General features: G+C 40.0%; 1 protein-coding gene across 12 annotated transcripts in view; it reads left to right on the top strand.

Annotated features, from left to right (window-relative positions):
- The window catches only part of strbp (spermatid perinuclear RNA binding protein), a 195,103-nt gene that overhangs the window by 103,448 nt on the left and 65,819 nt on the right, over window positions 1–25,836 (top strand). For all 12 annotated transcript variants that reach the window (XM_087270222.1, XM_087270220.1, XM_087270223.1 and 9 more), the window contains exons 4-5: window positions 12,749–12,993; window positions 16,580–16,769. In XM_087270222.1, the coding sequence (XP_087126348.1) occupies window positions 12,749–12,993; window positions 16,580–16,769 (435 nt within the window). The remainder of the gene's footprint in view (window positions 1–12,748; window positions 12,994–16,579; window positions 16,770–25,836) is intronic.

Genomic DNA, 25,836 nt, shown 5'->3' with positions numbered 1-25,836 from the left:
CTCACTCATCAAGAAGGCCTCCATCAGTCAACAGCTGTTTGTGGTCAGCTCAAGTCTATGTCTATAGTCTATAATAAGGAGCCACAGAGCTTTGCAGATCATTGCCTGACTGGAAGACATTTTAATTAGGTGCATGTAATTAATTTAATAGCGAACACTGACCTCAAATATACACACAGAGATGACACAATGTGCCAGGACCCCTCTTGCGGTTATCTTATCCATCTTAGATACACGGCAGAAGCCATAAATACACATTAATTTAAAACTGTACCACAATATTGACAAATATTTATATAACACATGCACAATCCATATGTTCCCTCAGTTTTATTAGGCTTGTTCCTTCTGTATGTTCTTTACTTGTCCATTGTACTTCATTTGATTGAGATCTGCTTGTCCGAATGCGTCCCCAGTGTGCCATTTTGTTAAACCTGTGGTTTGATGAAACCCGCTTTAGATTGATTAAACAGGAATGTTCTCACACACGTGCATGCTTTCCGAAATACCATCCTAAATGAATGTGAAAAAAGATTCCTCTTTGGATTCATCACTGTTTGGTAGAATTGGTTGAGGGATTCTGTTAGAATCTGCTTGGAATCCAATTAGCATGTTGTTGTTTATTAATAGAGTAGTATGGCATTATTCTGCTCCTATTTTCACCTTCTGATTAGTTTTTAATATCCTTTGAAATTGGTTCCTAATTAAAATAGAAGTTTCATTAGCATTTTTATACTTAAAAACAAGTGAAATGACAGAATGGATATGCAAATGACTGCAGCTGTAAAATAATTAGATGTTTTTAGCAATAATGTATACATTTTTCTCCACTGACTCAACCATTAAAGAAATATGGTCTTTATCTTATCAGTGAGTATTAGGGAGGCTCATTTTGGTTCGTTTTGCCAACCGACAATTGCGGCTCGTTAACCGAACATTAGCAGTTAACTGGTCAGATTAATATTAAAATATTATTTATTTTTATTTTTATTTAAGTTTTATTTATTTATGTTATTTTTTGTCTGACACATTAAATATTGCATTTTAAAATACTGATCTTCACGTCTTCACGCACCTGCTTTCAACTGCACAGAATTAAAGAATAAACTAAATAAAAAGAATAAAATAAATAGGCCTGCTCTAGATATTTTTCACTTAAATTACAAATTTAGATCACAAAACGAAAACACTGGCGATTTTTCCATCATATGTTTTTTTTGTTTCGTCAAATAAAAACAGCAGGCAACCTTAAATCAATCGCTCCATGGAAAATAGGCTTATGCATTTACTGTAATTAATGCTCCGCTCTAATTCTTATATTACAAATTACATACATATTACTTATACTATTCTTATATTACAAGCCTCTGTCATCATTTTCAGTACAAGTCATTAAAGATTATGTCTTGAGCATCTGATTACCTTTTGTGCATAATAGAAGTAATCTGATGTACTATATTGTCATGTTAACTATTCTGTCTTTAGCGTCACTTAATTGCCATCATGGCTCGTGGATGTTCTGCATTATTTGGAAAATAACACTCATCAATTTCTAGCCAAAAATAGCGCAGAAAATATATGACACCTTGACCCTGCTCATTAAATTTTAGTAGCACTTATCACAGCGCTATCCATTCATTCATGCTTTAGCTTTCAAATTCATGATTATTTTTAGTTTGAAAGGCTGTGTTGTCAAGTAAGCACCAATAAACAATATAAATAACATAGTATGCTCTTGTGAGACTCCCCAATGTAATCACCAATTTTGAAACAATTACAAATATTCCATCATTTTTGGATGGATTCACTGGCTGTGTACTTTAAATGAACCAGCCTTTTGAACATCGCAATTGTTTGTGTATTGTTTAAAAAAAGTTACATTCCTGAATGGAGTAATATATGTAGTTAAGTTTCTTCTAATATGTATGGAGAAATTTCGTCTTGCTCCTTCTCCTGATGATAAAATGTTTGAACTTAAAAAAATCATCAGTGTTTAAAAAGATTTGGGGCACATTTGGACGTTAAATTGACTGAAAATGCGAATGGGATAATGTAACTCTTCTTTAATCCTTTAGATTAGATTCAACGTTATTGTCATTACACATGTACAAGTACAAGGCAACTATTTGTCATCATTGTTTATTTATTTACTTGTTTTTTCTCTCTTATTTTACACATCAGCTGAATGTTTCACTACTATGTCCATTTAAGGTTTCTGTCTAGTGAGGGTTGTTAGAAAAGGATGTTTACTATTAGGATGGCTGCAAACTGCAAATACACCACATTGTTTAGTCTAGTGAGGGTGGAACTGGAGTGGAGGGTGGTTAAAAAAGAATGTTTACATGTACTTTGAAATGATTCCGTACATTGTTGATGCAAAAACAATAAATATATTGATTAAAAAAAGTTTGTTCGAATATAGTTTCCAATTTGTTATTATGATAATTTCCCCTCAGAAAAACCTAAAATGTATCATTTCAAATATAAACTGTATAAAATGTTATACTTAGTTTAGATTTTCATCTAAATTCATCCTGAATTTTCAGTTTCAGTGTCGACCCAGAATTGTAAAATTGGTGTATTTTAAAACCCAGGTTATACATTGTAATATGGATGGGTTCATATATATATATATATATATATATATATATATATATATATATATATATATATATATATATATATATATATATATATATATATATATATATATATATATATATATGAACAAGTGTTGGCAAACCTGGACCATCTTAGCATCAGTGCAACCACCCAACAAAGTCTCATGTCATCATTTTTGAAAGCCGTGCCTTATAGCATATTGTTCATCACCAAAGCAATCCATTAAACCGTTTCCACGGTTAGAATTTTATTCATTTAATAAAGCGTTCGTATGAGCTGGACAGTCTTAAAACTATTCAAACTATAAAGTTAGCACTAAAAGTATTCTTAGGTTACCTTGCAAGAACCTACTCTGTCTGAAGGATGAGAGAGCTCAGAAACTTGTTGTGTGAATGGAGTGGCTCCCTGCATGTCTTGCCATAATACACTATTTTTAAAATGAGAATCTGCATAGGTCTATTCATGCCAGTGTCAGATAAAATTGGTTACAACACCCACGCGTATAACCAATATCTGTGCACTACAGGGTTTTTATTATGAAATGTCAAGAGAGTGACTTCATAAGGTAAGGTAAACTGCACACACTTGATTATGTAATGTGTGGACGCGTCTTACAGTGCACAACTTAACCTTTTAATGTCAATATTTAATCAGTCATCGATACGGTCTGCCGATTAAATGGTTATTGACAATCAATGGATCAAGTAATCATTAGCAACTCTAAATAAAATATATTAAATGATATTTCACCCTAAATTAACCATACTCACCATTAAAAGGATAGTTCATGCAAAACTGAAAATGCTGTCACCATTAACTCACTTTTTCTTGTTTTAACTCACAAACCTGTTTTACTTTGTCCTGATGTTGAACAATAATATACAATAATGTGTAAGGTAATGTCTTTGGTTGTTAAAAACTTGAACAGTAAATGCTGAACAATGATTGTTTTTTTTTTGTTTATTATTTTTTATTTATGTTGTCAGTTAGCTAATATATTTAACAAAATTTGTTAAATCAGCTGCACAAAGGGATTGGAATGCTGAAAAGTCTTTGAAATGGAAAGATATATAGAATTGACATGTATTTTGATAATTATTGATATCGACTGATTATTGCTACTGAAAAATTATCTTGATAATCATCAATATCGACTGATTATTCCTGCTGAAAATTATTATGATAATTATCTATATTGACTGATTATTGCTACTAAAAATGATTGTGATAACTATCGATATCGACTGATTATTTCTTCTGAAAAATTATTGTGATAATTATCGATATCCACTGATTATTGCTACTAAAAATTATCGTGGTAATTATCGATATCGCCTAATTATTGCTACTGAAAAATTATCGGGATAACTATCGTTATCGACTTATTGCTACTGAAAAATAAAGTGATTATTATCTATCTCAACTGATTATTGCTACTGAAAAATTATCGTGATAATTATCGTTATCGTCTAATTATTGCTACTGAAAAATTATAGTGGTTATTATCTATCTCGACTGATTATTGGCACTGAAAAATTATTGTGATAATTATCGATATTGACTGATTATTCTTACTGAAAATTTATTGTGATAGTTATCGATACCGACTGATTATTGCTATTGAAAAATTATCATAATAATTATAGATATCAACTGATTATTCCTACTGAAAAAATATCATAATTATAGATATCGACTGTTTATTGCTACTGAAAAATTATCTTGATAATTATCGATATCGACTGATTATTGCTTCTGAAAAATTATTGTGATAGTTATCGATATCCACTGATTATTGCTACTAAAAATTAGCATGGTAATTATCGATATCGACTAATTATTGCTACTGAAAAATTATCGGGATAACTATCGTTATCGACTAATTGCTACTGAAAAAATAAAGTGATTATTATCTATCTCGACTGATTATTGCTACTGAAAAATTTTCATGATAATTATCGTTATCATCTAATTATTGCTACTGAAAAATTATAGTGGTTATTATCTATCTCGACTGATTATTGCCACTGAAAATTATTGTGATAATTGTCGATATTGACTGATTATTCTTACTGAAAAATTATTGTGATAATTATCGATACCGACTGATTATTGCTACTGACAAAATTATCATGATAATTATAGATATCGACTGATTATTCTTACTGAAAAAATATCATAATTTTCGATATCGACTGTTCATTGCTACTGAAAAATTATTGTGATAATTATCGATATCGACTGATTATTGCTACTGAAAATTATTGTGATAATTATCGATATCGACTGATTATAGATTTTTAAAAATTATTGTGATAATTATTGATATCGAGTGATTATTGCTACTGAAAAATTTGTGATATAATATAATTAAATTTTTTTTTTTTTTTTTTTTTGCCATATCGCCCAGCCCTATCTGTAAGCAATTAATAGTGGACAATCTCAATGCATTTCAGACTCCATTTACACCTGACCTGTATATACTATAGTGCTCTCCACTTGATACCAGACTACCATTCAAATACTAGGCATAAACAGGGCTGTTTGTAATCCTCATCCCTCTAGTATGATATGTGATTAAGACGCAGTGCTCTCCGCTCCTCCTTAGCTATTTTACACTCTTTTACACTTCCCAGTATGTTTTACGGCCGCTCGCAGGCAGCCATTAGGAGCGCCTCATAAACCCTGGCAACTGACTATTAAATACTGGCCTGATGCCACAGAGAGGCCGCTGTCACCGCTGCTCGCACACACACACACACACACACTCAGATTCGCATCTTTATATCCCATCCACACATGAAGCCGAAATCAACGCCTGCCCAGGCGTGCTTTAATGTCCTCAAACATGTGTCGTTTGTATAGAGGTGTCAAAGTGCTCGCTCGGCATCACGTTAATTGATCAACTCCGCTAAAGGTTGCAGCCTTCAAACATCAGTCGACAAACAAGCCCGGCTGTGTAAAAATGTCACTCGGCGAATTCCAGTAGAAACAAATGATTCCTGTTTTTCTTTCCTTTTTGCTGGTTAAACAACAGCTGGCATGCAGAAGATGGATGCATTGTGTGGGTTTTATGTCTGTGTTTTGCGAAAGGTCAGACTCCACCTGGGATTGATGCAGCTTTGATACGCTATTGAGCAGGCCTGCTGTTCAGTGTTGGGATGGTGGAGGAATAGAAATGACACGGAATAGGGCTTCTTATGAATAGAGCTGATTAGTGCTGCATGAATAATTTAATTGAGATCACAATTCAGCAAAAGCTGTGATTCTCATGCACATCTCGTCAGGGAAACACGGCTCTTTGATTAGTAATAAATCTCCTCCCAAAGCCAGAGGGCGCTCTTACAGGGAAACTGTAAATACACCACAAAGAAGAGAAATCAATGATGGGAAATCAAACTGGTAAAGTCTAGATAGGATTCAGATGTGGATACGCACATCAATAAAGCATTTTTTATAACAATAATTAATATTTTACAGTACAGTGATGGTTGGGTTTAGGGTTGGGGTAAGGGTAGACAGTAAAGAAATAACATTTATTGGGTATTTTAATAGGTAACAAATAATACTCTGTATATCTACTGTTTTTATATTACTGTGACAGTTAAGGTTGGGGTAGACGTTAATAAAATACAATAAATAAGTAATTTTATAAATTATATAAATAATTCTTGTTAAGTTCCATCCGCAACCGTATCTGAACTAGCAACCACCGATTTAATCAGAGATTTTTTTTACTATGTGGTGATGAAAAACTGTTATATATTTTATTGGAGCAAGCGTAACTGCTAACATGGCTCATATAACGCATTAATGTCAATGGCCAATGTACAGTTTTACGAAAGTTTTTTCTTGCATGTTGCACAAGTGAAGTGGTTTTTATTTTAATTTATTTTAATCATGGAAATCATTCAACAGAAATCTTGCTGTTTATAATATGTCATATATATATAATTATGTATCAAATCCATGAACACAGTACAAGTCTTATGATAAGCTAAATACAGTACTGTAAACGCAATAAATTTACTTTACAGTTCTCTTTTAATGTTACCCTTAACTACCTTCTTTAAATTAATCGTATTAGCATTCATATGCACTGTAATTAGAAGCAAATCACCTCCAGAGAGTTTAATTTCACTTAAGTGATGCTGATAAATTGTAGAGAACATGGCAACAGCTGTTAAGTAGCTGTTTTTTATTGAACAAAAGCATACAGTATATCGAAAATGTCTTCTTCATACACTGTATATTGCAGCGCAGAAAATATTTTATTTTATTCTGTATAAGACTTCTGATTGATTAGCCACTGCTACATTAAAACTAGAAGAAGAAGAAAGTGTGGTAAATGGTAAAGCTGAGTGTGCTAATAAAATAATAAGTAAAACATTTCTGCAGTTTCAAGTAGTATAACAGACTATTTTGAGCAAATAAGGGCCTATTCACACCTGGTATTAAGGGGCCGTTTACACAAGCCAAAAACAGCTAAATGTTTTTATGTGTTTTGTCTATTCATTTACATAACAATGGCATTTTTGTTATTGAAAATGCATAAATCTGAAAACAGGTTACAAAGTGGACGATTTTGAAATTGTCACTATTTCCATGTTCAAAAAGACTACAAATGAGATTTTAACAGCAGCTCTCATGTAGCACCTGTCAATTTGTGTTTTTTATAAGATACAACTTTGCAATTGCTTTATTTTATCAGTAAAGTGTTTAATGTGCTTTTAATAATTGTACCATATTTAATGCAACATTAAGGGATAGAATTAAGACTTGAAAACTTTGGAAGATGTTGCATGTGTTGGATGATCGGACATTTTGCTGGATTACTTCCTGTTTCTTTGAATAATTTGTTTTTAAAGGTATTTAAAATAAACAAAGTAATAAAGTGTAAAGACTAGGGATGTAACGGTATTGTAAATACCGTCATACCGCAATATTAATTTTTTTCGATATTACCGAAGTCGCATGACTCGGTAAAACTATAGGTCTTCTGAGAAAATTTGCTCAGGCGAATGAAGCGAACGGGAGGTAGCTGAAACTTCATTTCCCATCAGCCCCGGCGTGGCCATAATCCTTTGCGGTCTGTTGTCGCTACAGATCCAGTAATGCGGAAATGGAGTGTGCTGCTAGTAGCGGAGATGAAAAAAAGATGGAAATGATCGAACCTAAAGCGGGTGTTGTCGCCGCGCGCGTGCTGAATAGCGGTGCTGTCGCGCGCGTTCTGATCAGCTGTGTTGTGGCGCGCGTATTGTAAAGCGCCGAGGGGGGGTTGAGCGCGCATACTCAAGAGAGGTGTTGTCGCGCGCCTACTGAAGGGCTGGACTGGACGGAGGTTGTGTCGCGTCGCGGGGGCACTTTTGATCGTTTTGGAAGGGCATTTTCTATCCAAGACTAAAAAGGGCATGTGCACTGCACAGGTTGAGCCCTATGTTTGCACGTGCCTGCAAGTTGGGGAATACGACTAATAACAGTCATGGGGACTGCAGAAACACAGCACACTGTTCAGATTGATGCAGACATTGACTTGTACCGCAAAGAGATCTCTATCTCACTCATGGTTTGTCTTCTCAAGTGGGGGAAAGACAATGCACAACGTTACCCCACTGCTGTCAACATGGGCCAAGTCATATCTCTCTTGTCCCAGAATCCTCAGTCCCAAATGAGAGGGGTTTTTTCTGTTGCAGGGGACATTGTAAATACCCAGAGATACCAGCTTTTACCAGATAATAGTTATATGATAATTTTTCTTTAAACCCATCTCTATCTAAGTGAGTGATTAAATGTTAAATGTGATGAGTTTTTAACAATACTAAATTGAAACTTTATTTTTTTACATGGTTTAATAATTTTTTGTTATTAAAATTGAAGTTCCTGTTTCAAAGCTAACAGATAGATGGCTAATTTGTATGTCATTGACACTTTTGGCACTTTTTTGGAGTATTTTCAAAAGTTTTTTTTTCCCTGTAAATGATTCAATAAATACCGTACCATGACATTCATACCGAGGTATTACCGTACCGTGAAATTCTGATACCGTTACATCCCTAGTAAAGACATGCTAAGGCTGTAAAACATAATTAAGGGTGTATTAGGGAATTAAAATAAATCAAAATAATAAAAATATATATCTATTATTTAATATTGTTTTATATTTTTATATTTGTATTTTATATTTGAGAAAACCGTGACTTTGTGCTCATGCTTATTTTTTTTTTGTAAATATTCATGTGTTTGTATTTTTATTAACATGTTTTTGTGTTAGTTAAATTTGTATGTATATTTGTTATTTTAATAATGACAAAAGCACATCTAATGGTTTATTTACTAAACTAGATGCAAAATTAACACGAACATAAAGGTTACACTTTTTTAATTCTTGTTATTAATAAACCATTAGTTAACACTTTTAACTAAATACAGTAAGAATTTTATTTTATTTTATTTTTTTTACATTTTTGTTATAGATATAAAAAAGCTATTCTTTATATTTTAACCCCCTCCCCCAAAGTTTTTAATTTCAGTTTAACAGGTAAATGTATAGTTAGACATGGGCTGAGACAAGTAAAAGCATGTACACATATCAATCAATTAATCAGTAGCGTGAAAGGTATTTGCTTGTGCCATTGTATGGTTTTGTTCCAAAAATTGTATAAACAGATCCAAAATTTTATTTTTAGGTGATTCTTTTCAGTGCAATGTAATGTGTCAAATCTTTCAGCCTGGTAAATGAATGGACTTTTCATGTTCTTCCAATAGAGTGCTATCAAACACCTTACAATAATAAGACACATGTTAACCATTTTAGTTTGATAACCTGGTAATGACAAACTTAATGAATTTGCTTTTTATTCATTTTTAGCAAATGAGTATTACAGTTTAGCTATTGTATAAGAGTAGGGATTTAGAACAAGAATGTGATTTATAAGTACCAATAACTTAAAACTGCTAATAAGCCACTATCTAAAAAGTGGGTATTGGTCTTAGTCTTACCAAAACTTAAAAAAATGTAGATATGAAGCTATTCAAACAAGCAATAAATTCTGTTTACTGTATAATGTACTGTATTCTTACTATACTATACTGTACTGTACTATACTATACTATACTCTACTATATTCTTTTTTACACTACATTACACTATTATATATTATACGATACTGTACTATACTATATTATACTATACTAAACACTCTCAGAAATAAAAGGATGCGATCTGTCACTGGAATTGTACCTTTTCGAAAGGTATAAATTTGTAGCTAAAAGGTCCATATTAATACCTTTAGGGTACATATTAGTACCTAAAAAGTACAAAAGGGTTCCTCTTAAAATTTGTAGGTACTAATATGACCCTTGAGGTAATAATATGGACCTTTTAGGTCCAACTTTTTACCTTTCGAAAAGGTACCACCCCATTGACAGCTCGCGTACTTTTATTTCTTAGGGTGTACTATACTACTACTACTACTACTACTACTACTACTACTATAAATGCTATATCCACTGCTGCAGCACATCTTTTGTTTGTACTCCACCAGTTGAAAACCACCACCCTGAATACTAATGAAACCAGTGAGGATTTATATGGTGGTTAGGTCTGTAGTGATTATATAAGAGTTTGACTGAAGGTGAGAGAGAGTGTTAGATGGAGGACTGCAGGACTGTGGGCTTCATGTCTGATTAGAAGAGGCCATTGGGTGACTGTCACTGAGCTCAAATTGATTTGGGCCCATGAGGAAGGCGATACACAACACACTGACACGGGTTAATACAGCACGTCCGTATCTGATGGCCTGTTCTCCAGTCAGTGTCACACGCATACTTGAAGCTTTTTCTGTGTGCAGATGTTTGTCTTGCCTTCAGAGCAATCAGAGGTGAACTTGATTGATTAAAGTTTAATCGGTTAACTCTCCATGTCCATCTCTCTCTTGCACACACACACACCCACACACACACACTTTAGAAGATAAATTGAAGAAGTCAGCCAAGGTGATCTTCAGACATTGTTAGCATAGCAGAGTGTGTTTGTTTTTGCGTACCTGCTATGTGGCTGTTCTTTCTACCATATCTTTGTTTGGTGAAAAAAAAAGAGAAGGAGTATTAAAAGAAAATCTAATAAAGAGTAGGCATGGGATGATAACCGGTTTACCATGGTTTGTAAATTCAAGGTTTTAAAACAGGGATCACGAAACTTGTTCCTAGAGATTCGGTGTCCTGCAGATTTTAGCTCCAACCCTAATCAAACACACTCGAACAAGCTAATCAAGGTCTTACTATGTATTCTTGAAACACCCATGCAGGTGTGTTGAGGCAAGTTGGAGCTAAACCCTGCAGGGCACCGGACCTCCAGAAACGAGATTGGTGACCCCTGTTTTAAAACCCCTAAAATTTTCTGTTACACCATTCCTCCGCTATTTACAAGTAACTTTTTGTAGTTATTTTTAACATGTTTTTTATGACCATTTAATTTAGTTTTTAGGGTTTTTTCACACCTACCTTATTAAGTTCAGTTGAATCGCAATGGAGTTTGTTTTTCTTCTTGGTGCAGTTCGTTTGGGCAGGTGTGAATGTAGCACTCGAGTGCGCACCAAAAGCGGACCAAAAAAGTGTACTGAGACGTACCTTGAAGAAGTGGTCTCGGCACTCTTTCAAACAAACCCTGGAGCAGTTTGTTTGTGGTGAGAAGATGATCTTAACTAGAACAGACCCCATTGCAAAAAGTACTGTGCCTTTTTGGACTAATCCAGCTGCCCTAGGCCAATGCGCTGTGCATTATGAGGTGTGGAGGAAAAAAAAATTGAGAATGAGTGAGAGAGAGGGAAAAACATTAACTGATATATCGTTGGTAATAATTCTGGAAGATGACCATGTCATAGTGTAGCTAAGTTAATTCATGCCTCCTCCTGAAGTGATTTGCGATGCGCTTTCACCATTTGCAAGGCACTAAAACATTGTTTTCCAGCCGTGCTTTATTCTTGAAATGTATAGTTTGTCTAAAGTGATGTATACAAACTATATAGTATACGATGGCCAGGGATACAATCAGCCAGCGCAGTCATCCCTCCATGGTAAAAAGTGTCATGTTGTGTGTTGACACCTGTGGTGAGAAATCGAGTCCTCCCTGACAATTGGGTCTGCCTAGGACCCTGGGTGATCCTATTGGTCTACTGGAGTTGTAATAGGTATAGTTTGTTGTGCATGATTAAAAATTGGGGTCCTAAGCAGACTTGATTGCAGGGGGCACTCGATTTCTTATGACAACGGTTTGTTTACTTGCGGGAGGTCCATTTGAATTTGATATTTATTATTATTAAATAAGATAGGCGACGCAGTGGTGCAGTTGGTAGTGCTGTCGCCTCACAGCAAGAAGGTCACTGGTTCCAGCCTTGGCTGGGTCAGTTGGCGTTTCTGTGTGGAGTTTGCATGTTCTCCCTGCATTCCTGTGGGATTCCTGTGGTTGCTCTAGTTTCCCCCACAGTCCAAAGATATGTGGTACAGGTGAATTGGGTAGGCTAACTTGTCCATCTGGAAGGGCATCCGCTGCGTAAAAACCTGCTGGGTAAGTTGGCGGTTCATTCTGCTGTGGCGAGCTCAGATTAATAAAACGGACTAAGCTGAAAAGAAAATGAATAAAAAAGATAAATCTAAGGCGACGGGGTGGTGCAGTAAGTAATGCTGTCGCCTCACAGCAAGAAGGTCACTAGTTCGAGTCTGGGTCAGTTGGCATTTCTGTGTGGAGTTTGCATGTTTTCCCCGTGCTGGCGTGGGTTTCCTCCAGGTGCTCTGGTTTCCCCTACAGTCCAAAGACATGCGCTATAGGTGAATTGGGCAGGCTGAATTGTCCTTAGTGTATATGTGTGCCTGAGTGTGTATGGATATTTCCTTATGATGGGTTGCAGCTGGAAGGGCATCTGCTGCGTAAAATGTGCTGGATAAGTTGCCGGTTTATTCCAATGTGGTGACCCTATTAATAAAGAGACTAAGCCGGAAAAAAAAATGAATAAATGAGCCCTACATTAAGTAGAAGAGTTGAAGAAATATTTATTCATCAGAGTCACTGAATAATTTTTGTTTACAATCTAATCTAACAAACCTTTTGTAATTTTTTTTTTCCTTTCAGAGGTCTATTCGGTCATTCGGCAATGATGACCGTCATGTCATGGCCAAACACTCCACCATCTACCCTTCCTCTGAGGACCTGGAGGCAGTGCAGAGCCTCGTCTCCACGGTCGAGTGCGCCCTCAAACATGTGTCTGATTGGATGGATCAATCTCAAGCCAGCCAATCGAATCCAACAAATGCATCAAGCACACAGGAGGAGGAGACAGAGCCCACCGTGGACGAATCGCCAGAAGGCAGCACAAAGTGAGTGCTCCCAGTGCATGCTGGGAAAGGGGATGCATTTCTGCTGCTCAAAACTATTGGAATGGTCAATAAATTGGCTGCAAAATGATGCTGATAAGATGATTGGTTGAATACAAATATGCAGTAATTTACTTGTCTGCCAGGGATGCTAGTAATAAGATCAGCATTTTGGGGATTCTTGAAGTGAAAATTTGCCTTTACGGTCATTTAGATTAAGTGTTTCATAATGTTTTCAGTAAATTGCGAAAGTGACTCCATGCACAGCACGCATCAGAAAGTTATTTACTAGTACTAGTTATTTCTTATTTCACACTAGTTTAGTCCACACAACATTCTCTTTATTACTAACAGCTTCTTCTTAGTGCTAATGAGAATTGTGTTTATTCATGAACTGCTGTATTATTCTAATTAAAGATGCCATATACTGCATTAGTTCAATAAATTAAATTGTTCTCTGATATCTATATAGTAAGTTTATGGCTTCGATAATTTAAAAAAAAATCTCCCGAAACGGTTTTATAAGCTAATTTATTACTCAATGAAATACCCATAGAATCAAAAGGTCCATGATTGACCATATATGGCTACTCATTGCGTGAAAATTAATGAGCTCTGCTCTGCCGTGCCGCCCTTAAGGCTGGTTTATACTTCTGCGTCGAGTGATCGGCGTGACTCATGGCGCAAGAATTGCGTGTAGCCATGCATTTAAACTCTACATGCTGTTTGTTTTGCTCTGCAGTAAAACTTCTGAAACGGCAGCTGGCAGTAGGTTTTTATTATCTTTTCTGTTGAGTTTCTTCGTGGGTGTTTTTTTTTTTCTGAACGCTACAAGTAGGTAAAGATCACTCATTTAGGGGTTGGAACTGGCAGACATGCAAAAACTTTAATCGTAAAGTAAACATAAAACAAAAGTATCCATCCGCAGCTCCTTCACAGGACTCAAAACTTGCTTTATTGGGCTCGCGGTTCTCAGCACCCCCCACAGTCGACACTGGTATCAAGCTGACCAATCATAAAACTTGCGCTATGCCTCGTTGCGATGTGTAGGTACATTTTCAGAGAGGTGCGCGCCAGCGTCAGCAACGACAAGCACTATAGTATGCGACTGCGCGATGGAGCTTCGCCAGAGCTTATGCACACGCTTGATGCAGAAGTAAAAATTAGCCTTTACAGACACACACACACACACACACACACACACACACACACACACACACACACACACACACATACACACACACACAGAATGATGTATGCTTAACACGGACAAATATAAACCCAATCAGAGTAACATTACCCTATTTTGCTGTTGTGCATTAAGGCTAAATTATAATTAAACTTGACAAAAAAGAGCGATAGAGATGTAAGGCATTGTATTTTGAAGCTACAGTCAAAGAAAACACAGGCATGATATAATATCAACCTCTGTATAAACATGACAGTTGAGCTGAGTTATTTGGCAAGATTCAGCAGTCTACACATGTTTGTTAAAACATACGCATCACATTTCACAATAAACATGATCAGTTATCAAAAGATGTAACTAAAAATACCCTAATGCCTCTTCAGAGTGGAGATGAATAAATGTATAATCTGTAAATCTTGCATTTTGCATCCTGAGATGAATTTGAAACATGCCTTGTGCTGTCCTTGCCCAGTAAAGCACAGTAAACAATTTGGCGCTCGCGTTTTCAAAGTAAAATACAAAGTAAGTGAAAAATATGTCTGAAAATAACTAAAGGAGGAAATTTACCATTGTTGTCTCGCTAGAAAACGTTGTTGCTTATCAAATGCAGCATAAGCGTGCATATTAATGATCGCAGAGTTTTTTTATGATCTCAGAGCTTGATGGCTGCTGTTCGGATGAACAACCCATATTAGGCATATATGCAAATTCGGAGGACTGTGAGTCTCGTCACAGTTTGTTTTGTCTTCTTATTTTCCCGTTGTCCACCTGGTTTTTACACTGATGGAATTTACATGAGGAAAAAAGGCTCTTTTTTAAAATACCGGTAAATTAATTCCAGCAATTTTTCAGAAAGAGAAGCTGTAACATTACTGGTAATTTGCCTGAATGCTGCTCTGTGTGAATGCAGAAGGAAGAGTGCCAGAAAGAGTGCGTTCACGTCGAGATGTTTACTTTAGCAAATCAGAACACTGTTTATGAAAATAAAAGCATTTGAATATTTTTCCAGACACATTGAGCTGCTAGATGTAAGTCAGATAACGTTTCTATGTTCCTTTTTAATGCCAACTGTGTAAAACATTATCGATAAAATGCTCATGATGAGCTGCTGTTTATTTACCTTCAAGCTCTGCTTGACGCGTGTGCACGTGAAGGAGCTGGTGAGTGCCAGCACACACACATATTATGAACATCTCGACATGTGAAAGTGGTCCTCCATATGTTTTCATAAAAATAGTTCACAATACTTATCCATCCACATAATTTGTAATGTAGTGAATTGTGTTAACATTCAGTTGCGGTTTGGGTTTCTGCCTTTGGATATCTCACAAAGCAACTACATGAATGCTGTAAGAGCCAGTTATGCATAATACATTTGTGATAATAATTTAGTTAAAAAGGTTAAAGCATAATGAAAATTGATATTTAAAAGTAATAAGAATTAACTGTGATTGTATTATCTAAAATGTATTAATTATTGATACAATTTAAAAACTTTTACTTTGGTATTTTGACTGTAATTAAACCTTTGTATTTTTGTTTGCATTTCTTCAGTAAATCTTTTTAAAAGAAGACTCGGTCTTACTTACTTTTTTTTTTTTAAATACTAGTTGTTGGAATAGAAGCTGCAAAAAGGTGGTAAATAGGGATGTGCACGAAAGGTGTGCCACTACAAATGCTAAAGCTTTAAATAAAAGTGAAACCATCAAAAAAAAACCTATGTTTACAAATACAAGCACATTCATTTAGAGCTCATTTCTGGTTAATGATGTCACAATTTACTAATATTTTGGAATGAATGTGTAAAAGGTCTTTTCAAGAAAATTTCCATAATGTCCACGGCTGTGTGAACACCTTTTTTATGAATTTACTGGTAAAGTTGTTCCGGAAATATTCAGGATTATAGGTGCGGCAAACATACTAACCATGCCCCTCCAACTGTCAGTTTTGACAGCGCTATGAAAACAAACAGATATGGTGAGAAAGAGGTGTCTATTAGGTTGTACCCTTTCTCAAACTTTCTGAATGAAATGCCTACTTTACTACATTTAATATACTTGGAGTTAAAAAAAACAAAAAACAAGCCACACCCACTGTTTTCTCATTTAATATTCAGTTTTTCTAGGAACTGAATACAATACAAAATGCTACAATAAAAATTATATAAAACAGTCACAGCTTTTGGTTCATGTGTACTTGAAAAAACAACAGCAAAAATAAATAAATAAATAAAACTCATAAACAAAGACATATCAGCATTGACTATCAGCCAAAATGAGTTAAAAGATACTGGTTTATTGGATCCCATCAAAAATCTGATATCGGGCATCACTAATTTCTGAAGTTATTACACAAATTGCTGATCATTAATTTAGTGTTATGTGTGTGTGTGTTTGTCAGTGAGGAAAGCAGCTGTAGCAGTGGTCCCAGTGAAGGAGGAGTGCTGTGTGGAGTCATGAGGATTGGTCTGGTGGCCAAAGGCCTTCTGATTAAAGATGACATGGACCTGGAGCTGGTGCTCATGTGCCGAGAGAATCCCACCAAGACTTTGCTGAGCACCGTCTGTGAGCACCTCCCACAGCAGATTGAGGTAATGGCACACACCTGCTGATAGAAAAGACACATGAGCAAGTCCAGCTATGACTTCCAGATCAGAAATGTGCCCTTTTTTATTCGATCTCAACCAAAACATGAAGAGAGGGCGGTACAAAATATAGCTACTCTTCCTTTTTTTAAAAAAACAGCCCTCATTGTTTTGTTTTATCACAGCTCTGCTAGTAAGAGAGGTTGACCTCAAGCTCATCAAATTTAAAACGTCATCAAGGGGGCGGGGGATGTCAGATAATAGAGACCATTTGATTGGTCACGATTTGATGGGAAACTGAAGTATGAGGTGACATGAATAAAATAACGTTGATCCATTTAGGGGGAAGTGACACTACAAACTTGACATGTTTATATTATTTTTTCAGCGCAAATTTTGACACTGTTTTAGTGCACACTTGCTTATAGATATCCTAAAATCTAACGATACTGATACTAACATCTAAACAACTTCATGGGAAGATGAACGTTGGGGTTATCAATTCTGCAGCCTGCTTGATAAATTTGAACTTATTTTAGCTCGTTGTTCTGGGTATCGCTGTTGTTTGTTTGTTTTTGTAGCAATATCTGGCAACACTGCATTGCCACCTCTTAAACTAGACAGGCAGCAGGCTGAAAAGAAATGTGCAGAACTGAGGAGACCGCATTCAGTATAACTAACACAATGATCATCACTGTCAGTATAAAACTGTCAAACGCTGTCAAAACAGTAGCATAATAACCTAGAGATCAACAGAAATGAAAAACTAGCCAGAATGAAGGCAAAAACTACGGTTACACTGCACTTTTCACCTCATTGACTTCTATTCATGCACGTGAATTCTGTTTCACAACTCGCTGTGTTCCAAAGTTTAAGCTTGGTGAACTCTGACCTGCAAAATCGCATCACATGATTGATGCATAAAATATGTTTTATGTCATATGGTCAATTTGTTTTATCCCGACCCTTTTTTGCAGCACTTAAAACACAATTTTGCATGCTCAAACTCTACTGTGACCATGGCTTAAGTCAAAGTCCCTTTAAGGCAAGTCATTTCACTTGGCGGCCATCTTTAAAACAGCTCTCAGCTAGTATGCTCGGCATTCTGTTTGAATGGGGAAACATCAAATTCTCTAAAATTGCTTGCCAAACTTCCGATTAAATTTCATATTGTGATTCAACAAAAAAAATTAAACAATAACAGTGTCTTTGGCTTAATTTCTACATGTTGGAATCACACAAAATCTGCAGAAACTCACAGGTCCAAGTCCCTCCCCCTGAGAATCGTCAGGCAATAACGATCGCTGATTGACTCCTGTACTACAAGGCGGGGCTTCATTTGCTATACTGACCGTTACTCTTTTCAACAGTTTTTTGTTAGCTAATGATTTACGAAGTCATGCTTGAACATATGAATATCCATATAACATTATATAGAACTAGGGACGCACCTAATTTTCAGCCAATGAAAAAAATTGGCCGAAAATGTCCAAAACAGAAAAAAAATAAGGCAATAAATAGGAGCTGGAAAAATGCTATTACCCAGCAGTGTCCAGCGCACTTGTTTCATTCTCCCTCTAGCCGTAATCACTTTGGGGAGTGAAGAGACTTTCAAGGGCGGTTTGTTGCTGCACCGACCAAAGTTGATGAGCTTGCGCGTGTGTTGCGATCAAAGTTTAAAACAGAGCAATATAATCTACTCTGGGGAAATTCCGTAAACCCATTTCTGTCGCGAACACTCTCGGGATTTAGTATGGTAATGAATATGTATATGGCAATGTTGATATATTTGGTCTTGGCGGTATAAATCTGCTACGCTGCTGCTGCTTTGTTTATTATGGCAGAGCAAGTACCGAGACCTGCTACTGCCAGTATATACATAGACATGCTGTCTGAGAATATAAACATAATATATATGTAACCCCCGTATCAGATATAAACACAGGTGGAGCTGGGGTGGAGGATGGTCTCCAAAATGATGTCGAGCATTTAAACTAATGAAGAGCAAGGTCAGGCTGAAGAGGTGACAGCAACCAATCTACTGTGCCATGTAGTTAATGACACAGGAGCAGATTAGGTGAATCTATCAGCCTGCGCACGCTGGAATTTCACATAAATTCATGGCAGAAATTTCACATTCTTACCTATGCATAAACTGCACATGCTCACCGGAAAAGCAAAGTCCGCTCAAAGTGCTAACAGGACATTACTATACAGTAAACTTGTTCTTGCTGCTTGTGATTGCACTAATGTGCAATCAAGGCAATGACACTTTTTCATTCATTCACTGTCAAAAAAATTGTAGTCAATAAAATATGGTTATTTAATTAGCTTCTGCATTTTCACTGAAATACTGTACATTTTTAAAGGCTTACTTTAAAACAACTTTATATTACATAAGATAATAATTCATTATTACAAAGGATTTTCTGTTTTGGTTTTCGGCCATGAGCATCCATAGTTTTTGGTTTCAGCCCATCATTTTCAAGTGCATTCATATCTAAAACATAAATTCTTATTTGTTATTCACACTCCAATCCTTAACTATGATCAAAGCTCAGTTTTTACTGCTGAAGCTGAGGCTCTGTTTTTGGAACTTATTGAAAAAGCTGAATAGCACAATTTTTTTATTTTAACTGACTGAAAATATCGTTTACAAACAGGAGCATCCTATTATTATTGGCATTTCAATCAGAGTGAATAAACTAAAAAGAAACTTTTATAATATAGTTTTCTGCTGGATCCCAAGACATGTTGACCTTTTTGAAAATTAACAAGCAAAAAAAGCAGCCAAAACAGCCCTAACTGGAAAAATAAAGAAGTGCAAATACCTACTCTCAGATTTAATGCCACTAATAAAAGGCTGTAGTCTTAACAAATGGCAAGAAGAATAGGATTAGTGCTCAAAAAAATAAACATTGTAAAATCCAGCCTGTAGTAGTACTTTGAATGTTATCAGACAACAGTTTTATCTGGAGAGACTTTAAAGTAGGTATAGGCCGGTTTAAGATTCTGACGGTATGATAACCTTGCATAAAAATATTACGGTTCCCCTTCGGGGGGAACTCCAGCACTATAAGTGGATTTGATTGTAAAATCCACGCATTGGGAGGTTCGGTTCAGAAGCTACTCGTCTGAAAGAGTATTGAACGGGCCAATTAAGAATGAATTGGCAGCGCAAGCCTGCGCAGGTGAGCGGCATAAGCAATCAACTGAGTATATAAGCTCACCTGGCGCCAGCAGACGCTATCCTTTTCGCTTCAGAGCCTTTTCTGATCGAGCTTATGAGGGTTCCTCCTGCTGATCTACAGCCATTCGAGAGAACGATTTTCATCCCGGTCCAGAGCGAGTCCACGCAGCGGCAGACGGTCGAGCTGGGTATCTCCCTTGCCTGGCGTCCCTTTGGGTCCGGTCCTCCAAGAGCGGTGCGTATTGTTGCAAATCCTAAAAGAGCAACACAGTCGTGCAGCACGTCCTTTTCAGGATGGCGCTCCGACTGTGCGTTTCTGGTTGCGGGGGTTTCCTGGCTCCGGATGATGGACACGATCACTGCATTACATGTTTGGGGGTCCAGCATGTTAATGTGGTGCTCGGGGGCGGTTCATGTCGTCACTGCGATGCCATGACCGTTGCGCAGTTGAGATCGCGGTTAGCTTTCGTAAGAGAGCGAGCCACCCCAGTTGCCTCCTGTTCTGCAGCGGGCGCTCGGGCAGATCTGAGGGCTTCAGCGAAAGACAATCCGCCGCCCACGGGCTCGCGGACCTCTCGCTCCTCCAAGCGCTCCATCCAAGCTTCGGGTACTGAGAGTGATCCGTCTAATCAGATGGTAGCTCTCACGCTCGCTGACACCGGAGATCAGATGTCCTCCGCGGCATCGGAGGGCGGGCTTTCATTGTCCGACGATGATCCGGACCCGCTCGCCCCCTCTGGGCAAGCGAGCGCCGTCAAAACGGATCCTGAAGCGGACATGTTGGCCTCCGGCGAAGCGAGCGCGTCGAGCACGCCGAAAGCCAGTAGCCCCTCCTGCCCAGGGCGCCGCTAAGTCCGGTAAACGGACCGCGAAGCGTCCCTGAGACAGGCCATCCGGAGAAGAGGAGACTTGCTCTTTCCCCGCTGGAGGGCGGGGCCCAAAATCCAACGGTACTTTTCAGTGCCACCAAAGTTTCGATCAAAGAGCATTTTCTCCCTTCCCCGGATGTGACAGCTCAAGCCAGTCTGGGACGCGCTGCCTCTCAGCTCGCAGGGCTTGCATGCTCCGCCAGCGGCTCTCGGGCGCTGGGGGGACGGTCTCCCTTCTCCCAGCCCCCAAGCCCCCTCTCAGGAGTCAGGGTGCGGAGCCAGAGCGAAACGCTCTCCTCCAGCTCTTCTGTGGGACCCTCGCGCTCCCCGGATCAGCACACCCGCTCCTTGCTGCCCCTCCGCGGGTACGTCAACGATTGCTGCGATGACGTCATTAGCGAGGGCTCTGCCTGCTTGGTTAGCGCGGGCCAGCCCCTCGCGGTGGCTCATACGCACGATCAGACTCGGCTACGAACTACAGTTCTCCAAACGGCCTCCCAGGTTTACGGGCGTGTATTTCACCAGGGTCAATCCCCTGTCCGCCCCTGTCTTGCGAGAGGAGATTGCTGCCCTCCTGGCGAAGGGTGCAATCGAGCCGGTGCCTCCAGCCGAGATGGAGAGCGGGTTTTACAGCCCGTACTTCATCGTACCCAAAAAGAGCGGTGGGTCACGGCCAATCCTAGATCTGCGCGTTTTGAATCGCTGCCTTCACAAGCTGCCGTTCAGAATGCTTACGCAGAGGCGCATCCTCCGATGCGTTCGTCCTCAGGATTGGTTTGCAGCCATAGACCTGAAGGACGCGTATTTTCATGTCTCCATTCTTCCACGCCACCGTCAGTTTCTGCGGTTTGCGTTCGAAGGTCGAGCATGGCAGTACAAGGTCCTCCCCTTCGGGCTCTCTCTGTCTCCGCGGGTCTTCACCAAACTCGCGGAGGGTGCCCTAGCGCCTCTGCGGCTTGCGGGCATCCGCGTACTCAATTATCTCGACGACTGGCTGATTTTAGCCCACTCTCGGGAGCAATTGACTGCGCACAGAGACGAGGTGCTCCGGCATCTCCGCCTATTGGGGTTGCAGGTCAACTGGGAAAAGAGCAAACTCGCCCCGGTGCAGAGGATCTCTTTTCTCGGGATGGAGCTGGACTCGGTCACCATGGTAGCGCGCCTCTCCGGAGAGCGCGCTCGCCTGCTGCTGAACTGTCTGAGGGAGCTCGACAGCAAGTTAGTGGTCCCACTGAAATATTTTCAGAGGCTCCTGGGGCATATGGCTTCCGCTGCGGCCGTCACGCCGCTCGGATTGCTCCATATGAGACCACTTCAGCACTGGCTTCAAGATCGAGTTCCGAGACGCGCATGGCATGCGGGCACACACCGAGTCTCTGTTACTGCGCTGTGTCGCCGCACCCTCAGCCCCTGGAACGACCCCTCGTTCCTGCAGGCCGGTGTGCCTCTGGGACAGGCGTCCAGTCATGTTGTTGTTTCGACAGATGCTTCCAGCACAGGCTGGGGAGCCGTGTGTCGCGGGCATGCAGCTGCGGGCCTGTGGGTAGGTGCCCAGCTGCATTGGCACATCAATCGCCTAGAGCTGTTGGCAGTGTTCCTTGCTCTCCGCCGTTTTTCTCCGGTGCTGGGGCAGCAACACGTGCTGGTCAGGACGGACAGTACGGCGGCGGCGGCGTATATCAACCGCATGGGGGGTATGCGCTCTCGCCGCATGTCTCAGCTCGCCCGCCGTCTGCTCCTCTGGAGTCACCCGCGGCTGAAGTCGCTGCGCGCCATTCACATCCCAGGTATGCTCAACCGTGCAGCCGATGTGCTCTCACGGCAGCAGATTCACTCTGGAGAATGGAGACTCCACCCCGAGTCTGTCCAGCTGATATGGGCGCGATTCGGGGAGGCCCAGATCGATCTGTTTGCTTCCCCCGAGAACGCTCATTGCCAGTTGTTTTATTCCCTGACCGAGGGCTCTCTCGGCACGGATGCACTGGCCCACAGCTGGCCTCGGGGCATACGCAAGTATGCGTTTCCCCCAGTGAGCCTGATCGCGCAGTTAATGTGCAAGGTCAGGGAGGACGAGGAGCAGGTTTTGTTAGTTGCGCCCCTCTGGCCCAACCGAACCTGGATATCAGAGCTCTCCCTCCTCGCGACGGCCCTCCCTTGGCAGATCCCTTTGAGAGAGGACCTACTTTCTCAGGGACAAGGCACCGTCTGGCACCCTCGTCCCGATCTCTGGAACCTCACGTGTGGTCCATAGACGCGAGGAAGACTTAGGTAACCTGCCGCCCGCGGTGGTTGATACCATCACTCAGGCTAGAGCCCCCTCCACGAGGCGCGCCTACGCCCTGAAGTGGAGTCTATTCACTGAGTGGTGTGTCTCTCGCAGAGAAGACCCCCGATCTTGCCAGATCAGTGTTGTGCTCTCTTTCCTTCAAGAGAAGCTGGACAGCAGGCTGTCGCCCTCCACTCTCAAGGTTTACGTTGCTGCCATCTCCGCTCACCATGACGCGGTGGCTGGCGGCACCGTGGGAAGCATAACCTCATCATCCGGTTCCTCAGAGGCGCTAGGCGAATTAATCCAACTCGCCCCCCTCTCACGCCCTCTTGGGATCTCGCCCTCGTTCTTACGAGCCTGCGATTTGATCCCTTCGAGCCACTCGATACAGTATCTTTAAGATTTCTGTCCCTGAAGACAGCTCTGCTGGTCGCGTTGGCCTCCATTAAGAGGGTCGGGGACCTGGAGGCATTTTCGGTCAGTGACTCGTGCCTGGAATTCGGGCCGGGATTTTCTCACGTTATTCTGAGACCCCGCCCGGGTTATGTGCCCAAAGTTCCTACCACTCCTTTTAGAGATCAGGTAGTAACCCTGCAAGCGCTGCCCCCGGAGGAGGCAGACCCAGCCCTGTCATTACTTTGTCCAGTTCGCGCTCTGCGCATTTATGTGGACCGTACTCAGAACTTTAGATCTTCTGAGCAGCTCTTTGTCTGTTATGGCGGACGGCAGCAGGGAAGTGCCGTGTCTAAACAACGTTTATCCCACTGGATTGTGGAGGCCATTTCTTGTGCTTATTTGAGCAGAGGCCAGCCGCGCCCCCCAGGAGTGCATGCGCACTCCACTCGGAGCGTTGCATCCTCTTGGGCGTGTGCGCGTGGCGCCTCTTTAGCAGACATTTGTAGAGCTGCGGGCTGGGCGACACCCAACACATTTGCAAGATTTTATAATCTGCGAGTGGAGCCGGTTTCCTCAAGGGTGTTAGGTACCTTTGGTGATTGAGGAAACAACTCGGTAGGTGTTGTACACGCTTGCGGTGCCTTTTTTCCCTAACACGGAGAGATGTGCACCCTCCTGTCTGTCAGTAAAGTTCCCCATTCGGTGAGCCCTGCAGATTCCTCCGAGGCCCCCAGCACTGACTCAGCGGAGGAGTCATTTGCTGGCCCATTACGTAGTAGGTCTGCCCGCTGGTCAGCCCGCGTTTTGGGTATAGGTGCCTGCTATGACCGATCCCCGCTGGTGATCCCCATATGCTTTTCCGCCACGGTTAAGTTCCCCCCCTGGGCGGACCCGTGCTTTCCCTATCTGCTAACCACCTTCTTATGCGCACTCCCCCTTTTCAGGGTTAGTCCATATGTAATTCCATTGTTCCCCCTATTGGGTGCGGATGGTCTCCGCAGCGTCCTCCCTACTGGGATGGCACGCTTCCCAACGTACTGTCGTGTATTCCTAGAATTATCTAGACGCTAGCGACTCCCAAAAAAGATACCTATTCCGTAAAACTTCTTTTGAAGTAGGATAAGTTAGGGCCAAGGGCACGTTGGAGGACCACGCCTCTCGTGATCTGGGTGCGTCACGCTTGCCTGACCGCTCTCTCATGGTGGGTGTTGGTAAGGTGCAGTCATTATGGCGCTTTCAATGGGCTCCCAATGCGTGGATTTTACAATCAAATCCACTTATAGTGCTGGAGTTCCCCCCGAAGGGGAACGTTCGAGGTTACTAAAGTAACCCTTCGTTCCCCGAGGAGGGGAACGGAAGCACTATACTCCGTCGCCATAATGACTGTCCCTTAGCTGTTAAAAGTCTCTTCAGCTTAAAAAGGATAGCGTCTGCTGGCGCCAGGTGAGCTTATATACTCAGTTGATTGCTTATGCCGCTCACCTGCGCAGGCTTGCGCTGCCAATTCATTCTTAATTGGCCCGTTCAATACTCTTTCAGACGAGTAGCTTCTGAACCGAACCTCCCAATGCGTGGATTTTACAATCAAATCCACTTATAGTGCTTCCGTTCCCCTCCTCGGGGAACGAAGGGTTACTTTAGTAACCTCGAACGTTTCACGCTATTATGGTTACTGCTCTAAAATATCCTCTTTTTAAATGTCTAAGGTAAAAAACGAAAACTTTCCCCCTTTGAACACATTATATTTTGTTTATTTTATTTTTAGATTCGTTTTAATTTAATCATTTAACCAGGAATGTACCATTGAGATACAATATCTCTTCTACCAGGAAATCTTGGTCAAGACAGGTAGCATAAGACAAAGGCATAAAACATACATATCACAACACATAGACACACACAAAAACAGTATAAACCATAATCAATTGTTAAAACATATGCACTGTTCTAAATTGACAATCTTTAAAAAATTTTTTTAAAATAGCAATAGATGGTACAGATTTCATATGTATTATATTTTGAAGCTCATGCCTTACAAATGGAGAAAGCAGATCAACCTAACTGTGTGAAAAAAATGAAAAATTGAATGGCATCTTAAGTAGGAGTATATCTGCTGATCTGGTAGTATAAGTATTTGAACAGTACTCCAACAAACTAGATATGTAATGTGGTAATTTACCAACTAAAGCTTTAAAAAAAAAAAAAAAAAAAAAGATGTTTTTATGTTCATGTCAGAACAGTAAACATGTCAGGCTAAATAATACAAATGATTTATTGACTTTGCTGTTTTCATTTGTTTTAAAAGCACTGATTATTTACAATTTAAAACAGCATCTTTGGATATCTCTT

The sequence above is a fragment of the Danio rerio genome, chromosome 10 (assembly GCF_052040795.2).
Source record: "Danio rerio strain M-AB ecotype USA chromosome 10, GRCz13ab, whole genome shotgun sequence".
NCBI classification, from domain to species: domain Eukaryota; kingdom Metazoa; phylum Chordata; class Actinopteri; order Cypriniformes; family Danionidae; genus Danio; species Danio rerio.
This window is presented reverse-complemented; position numbering and strand designations above follow the sequence as displayed.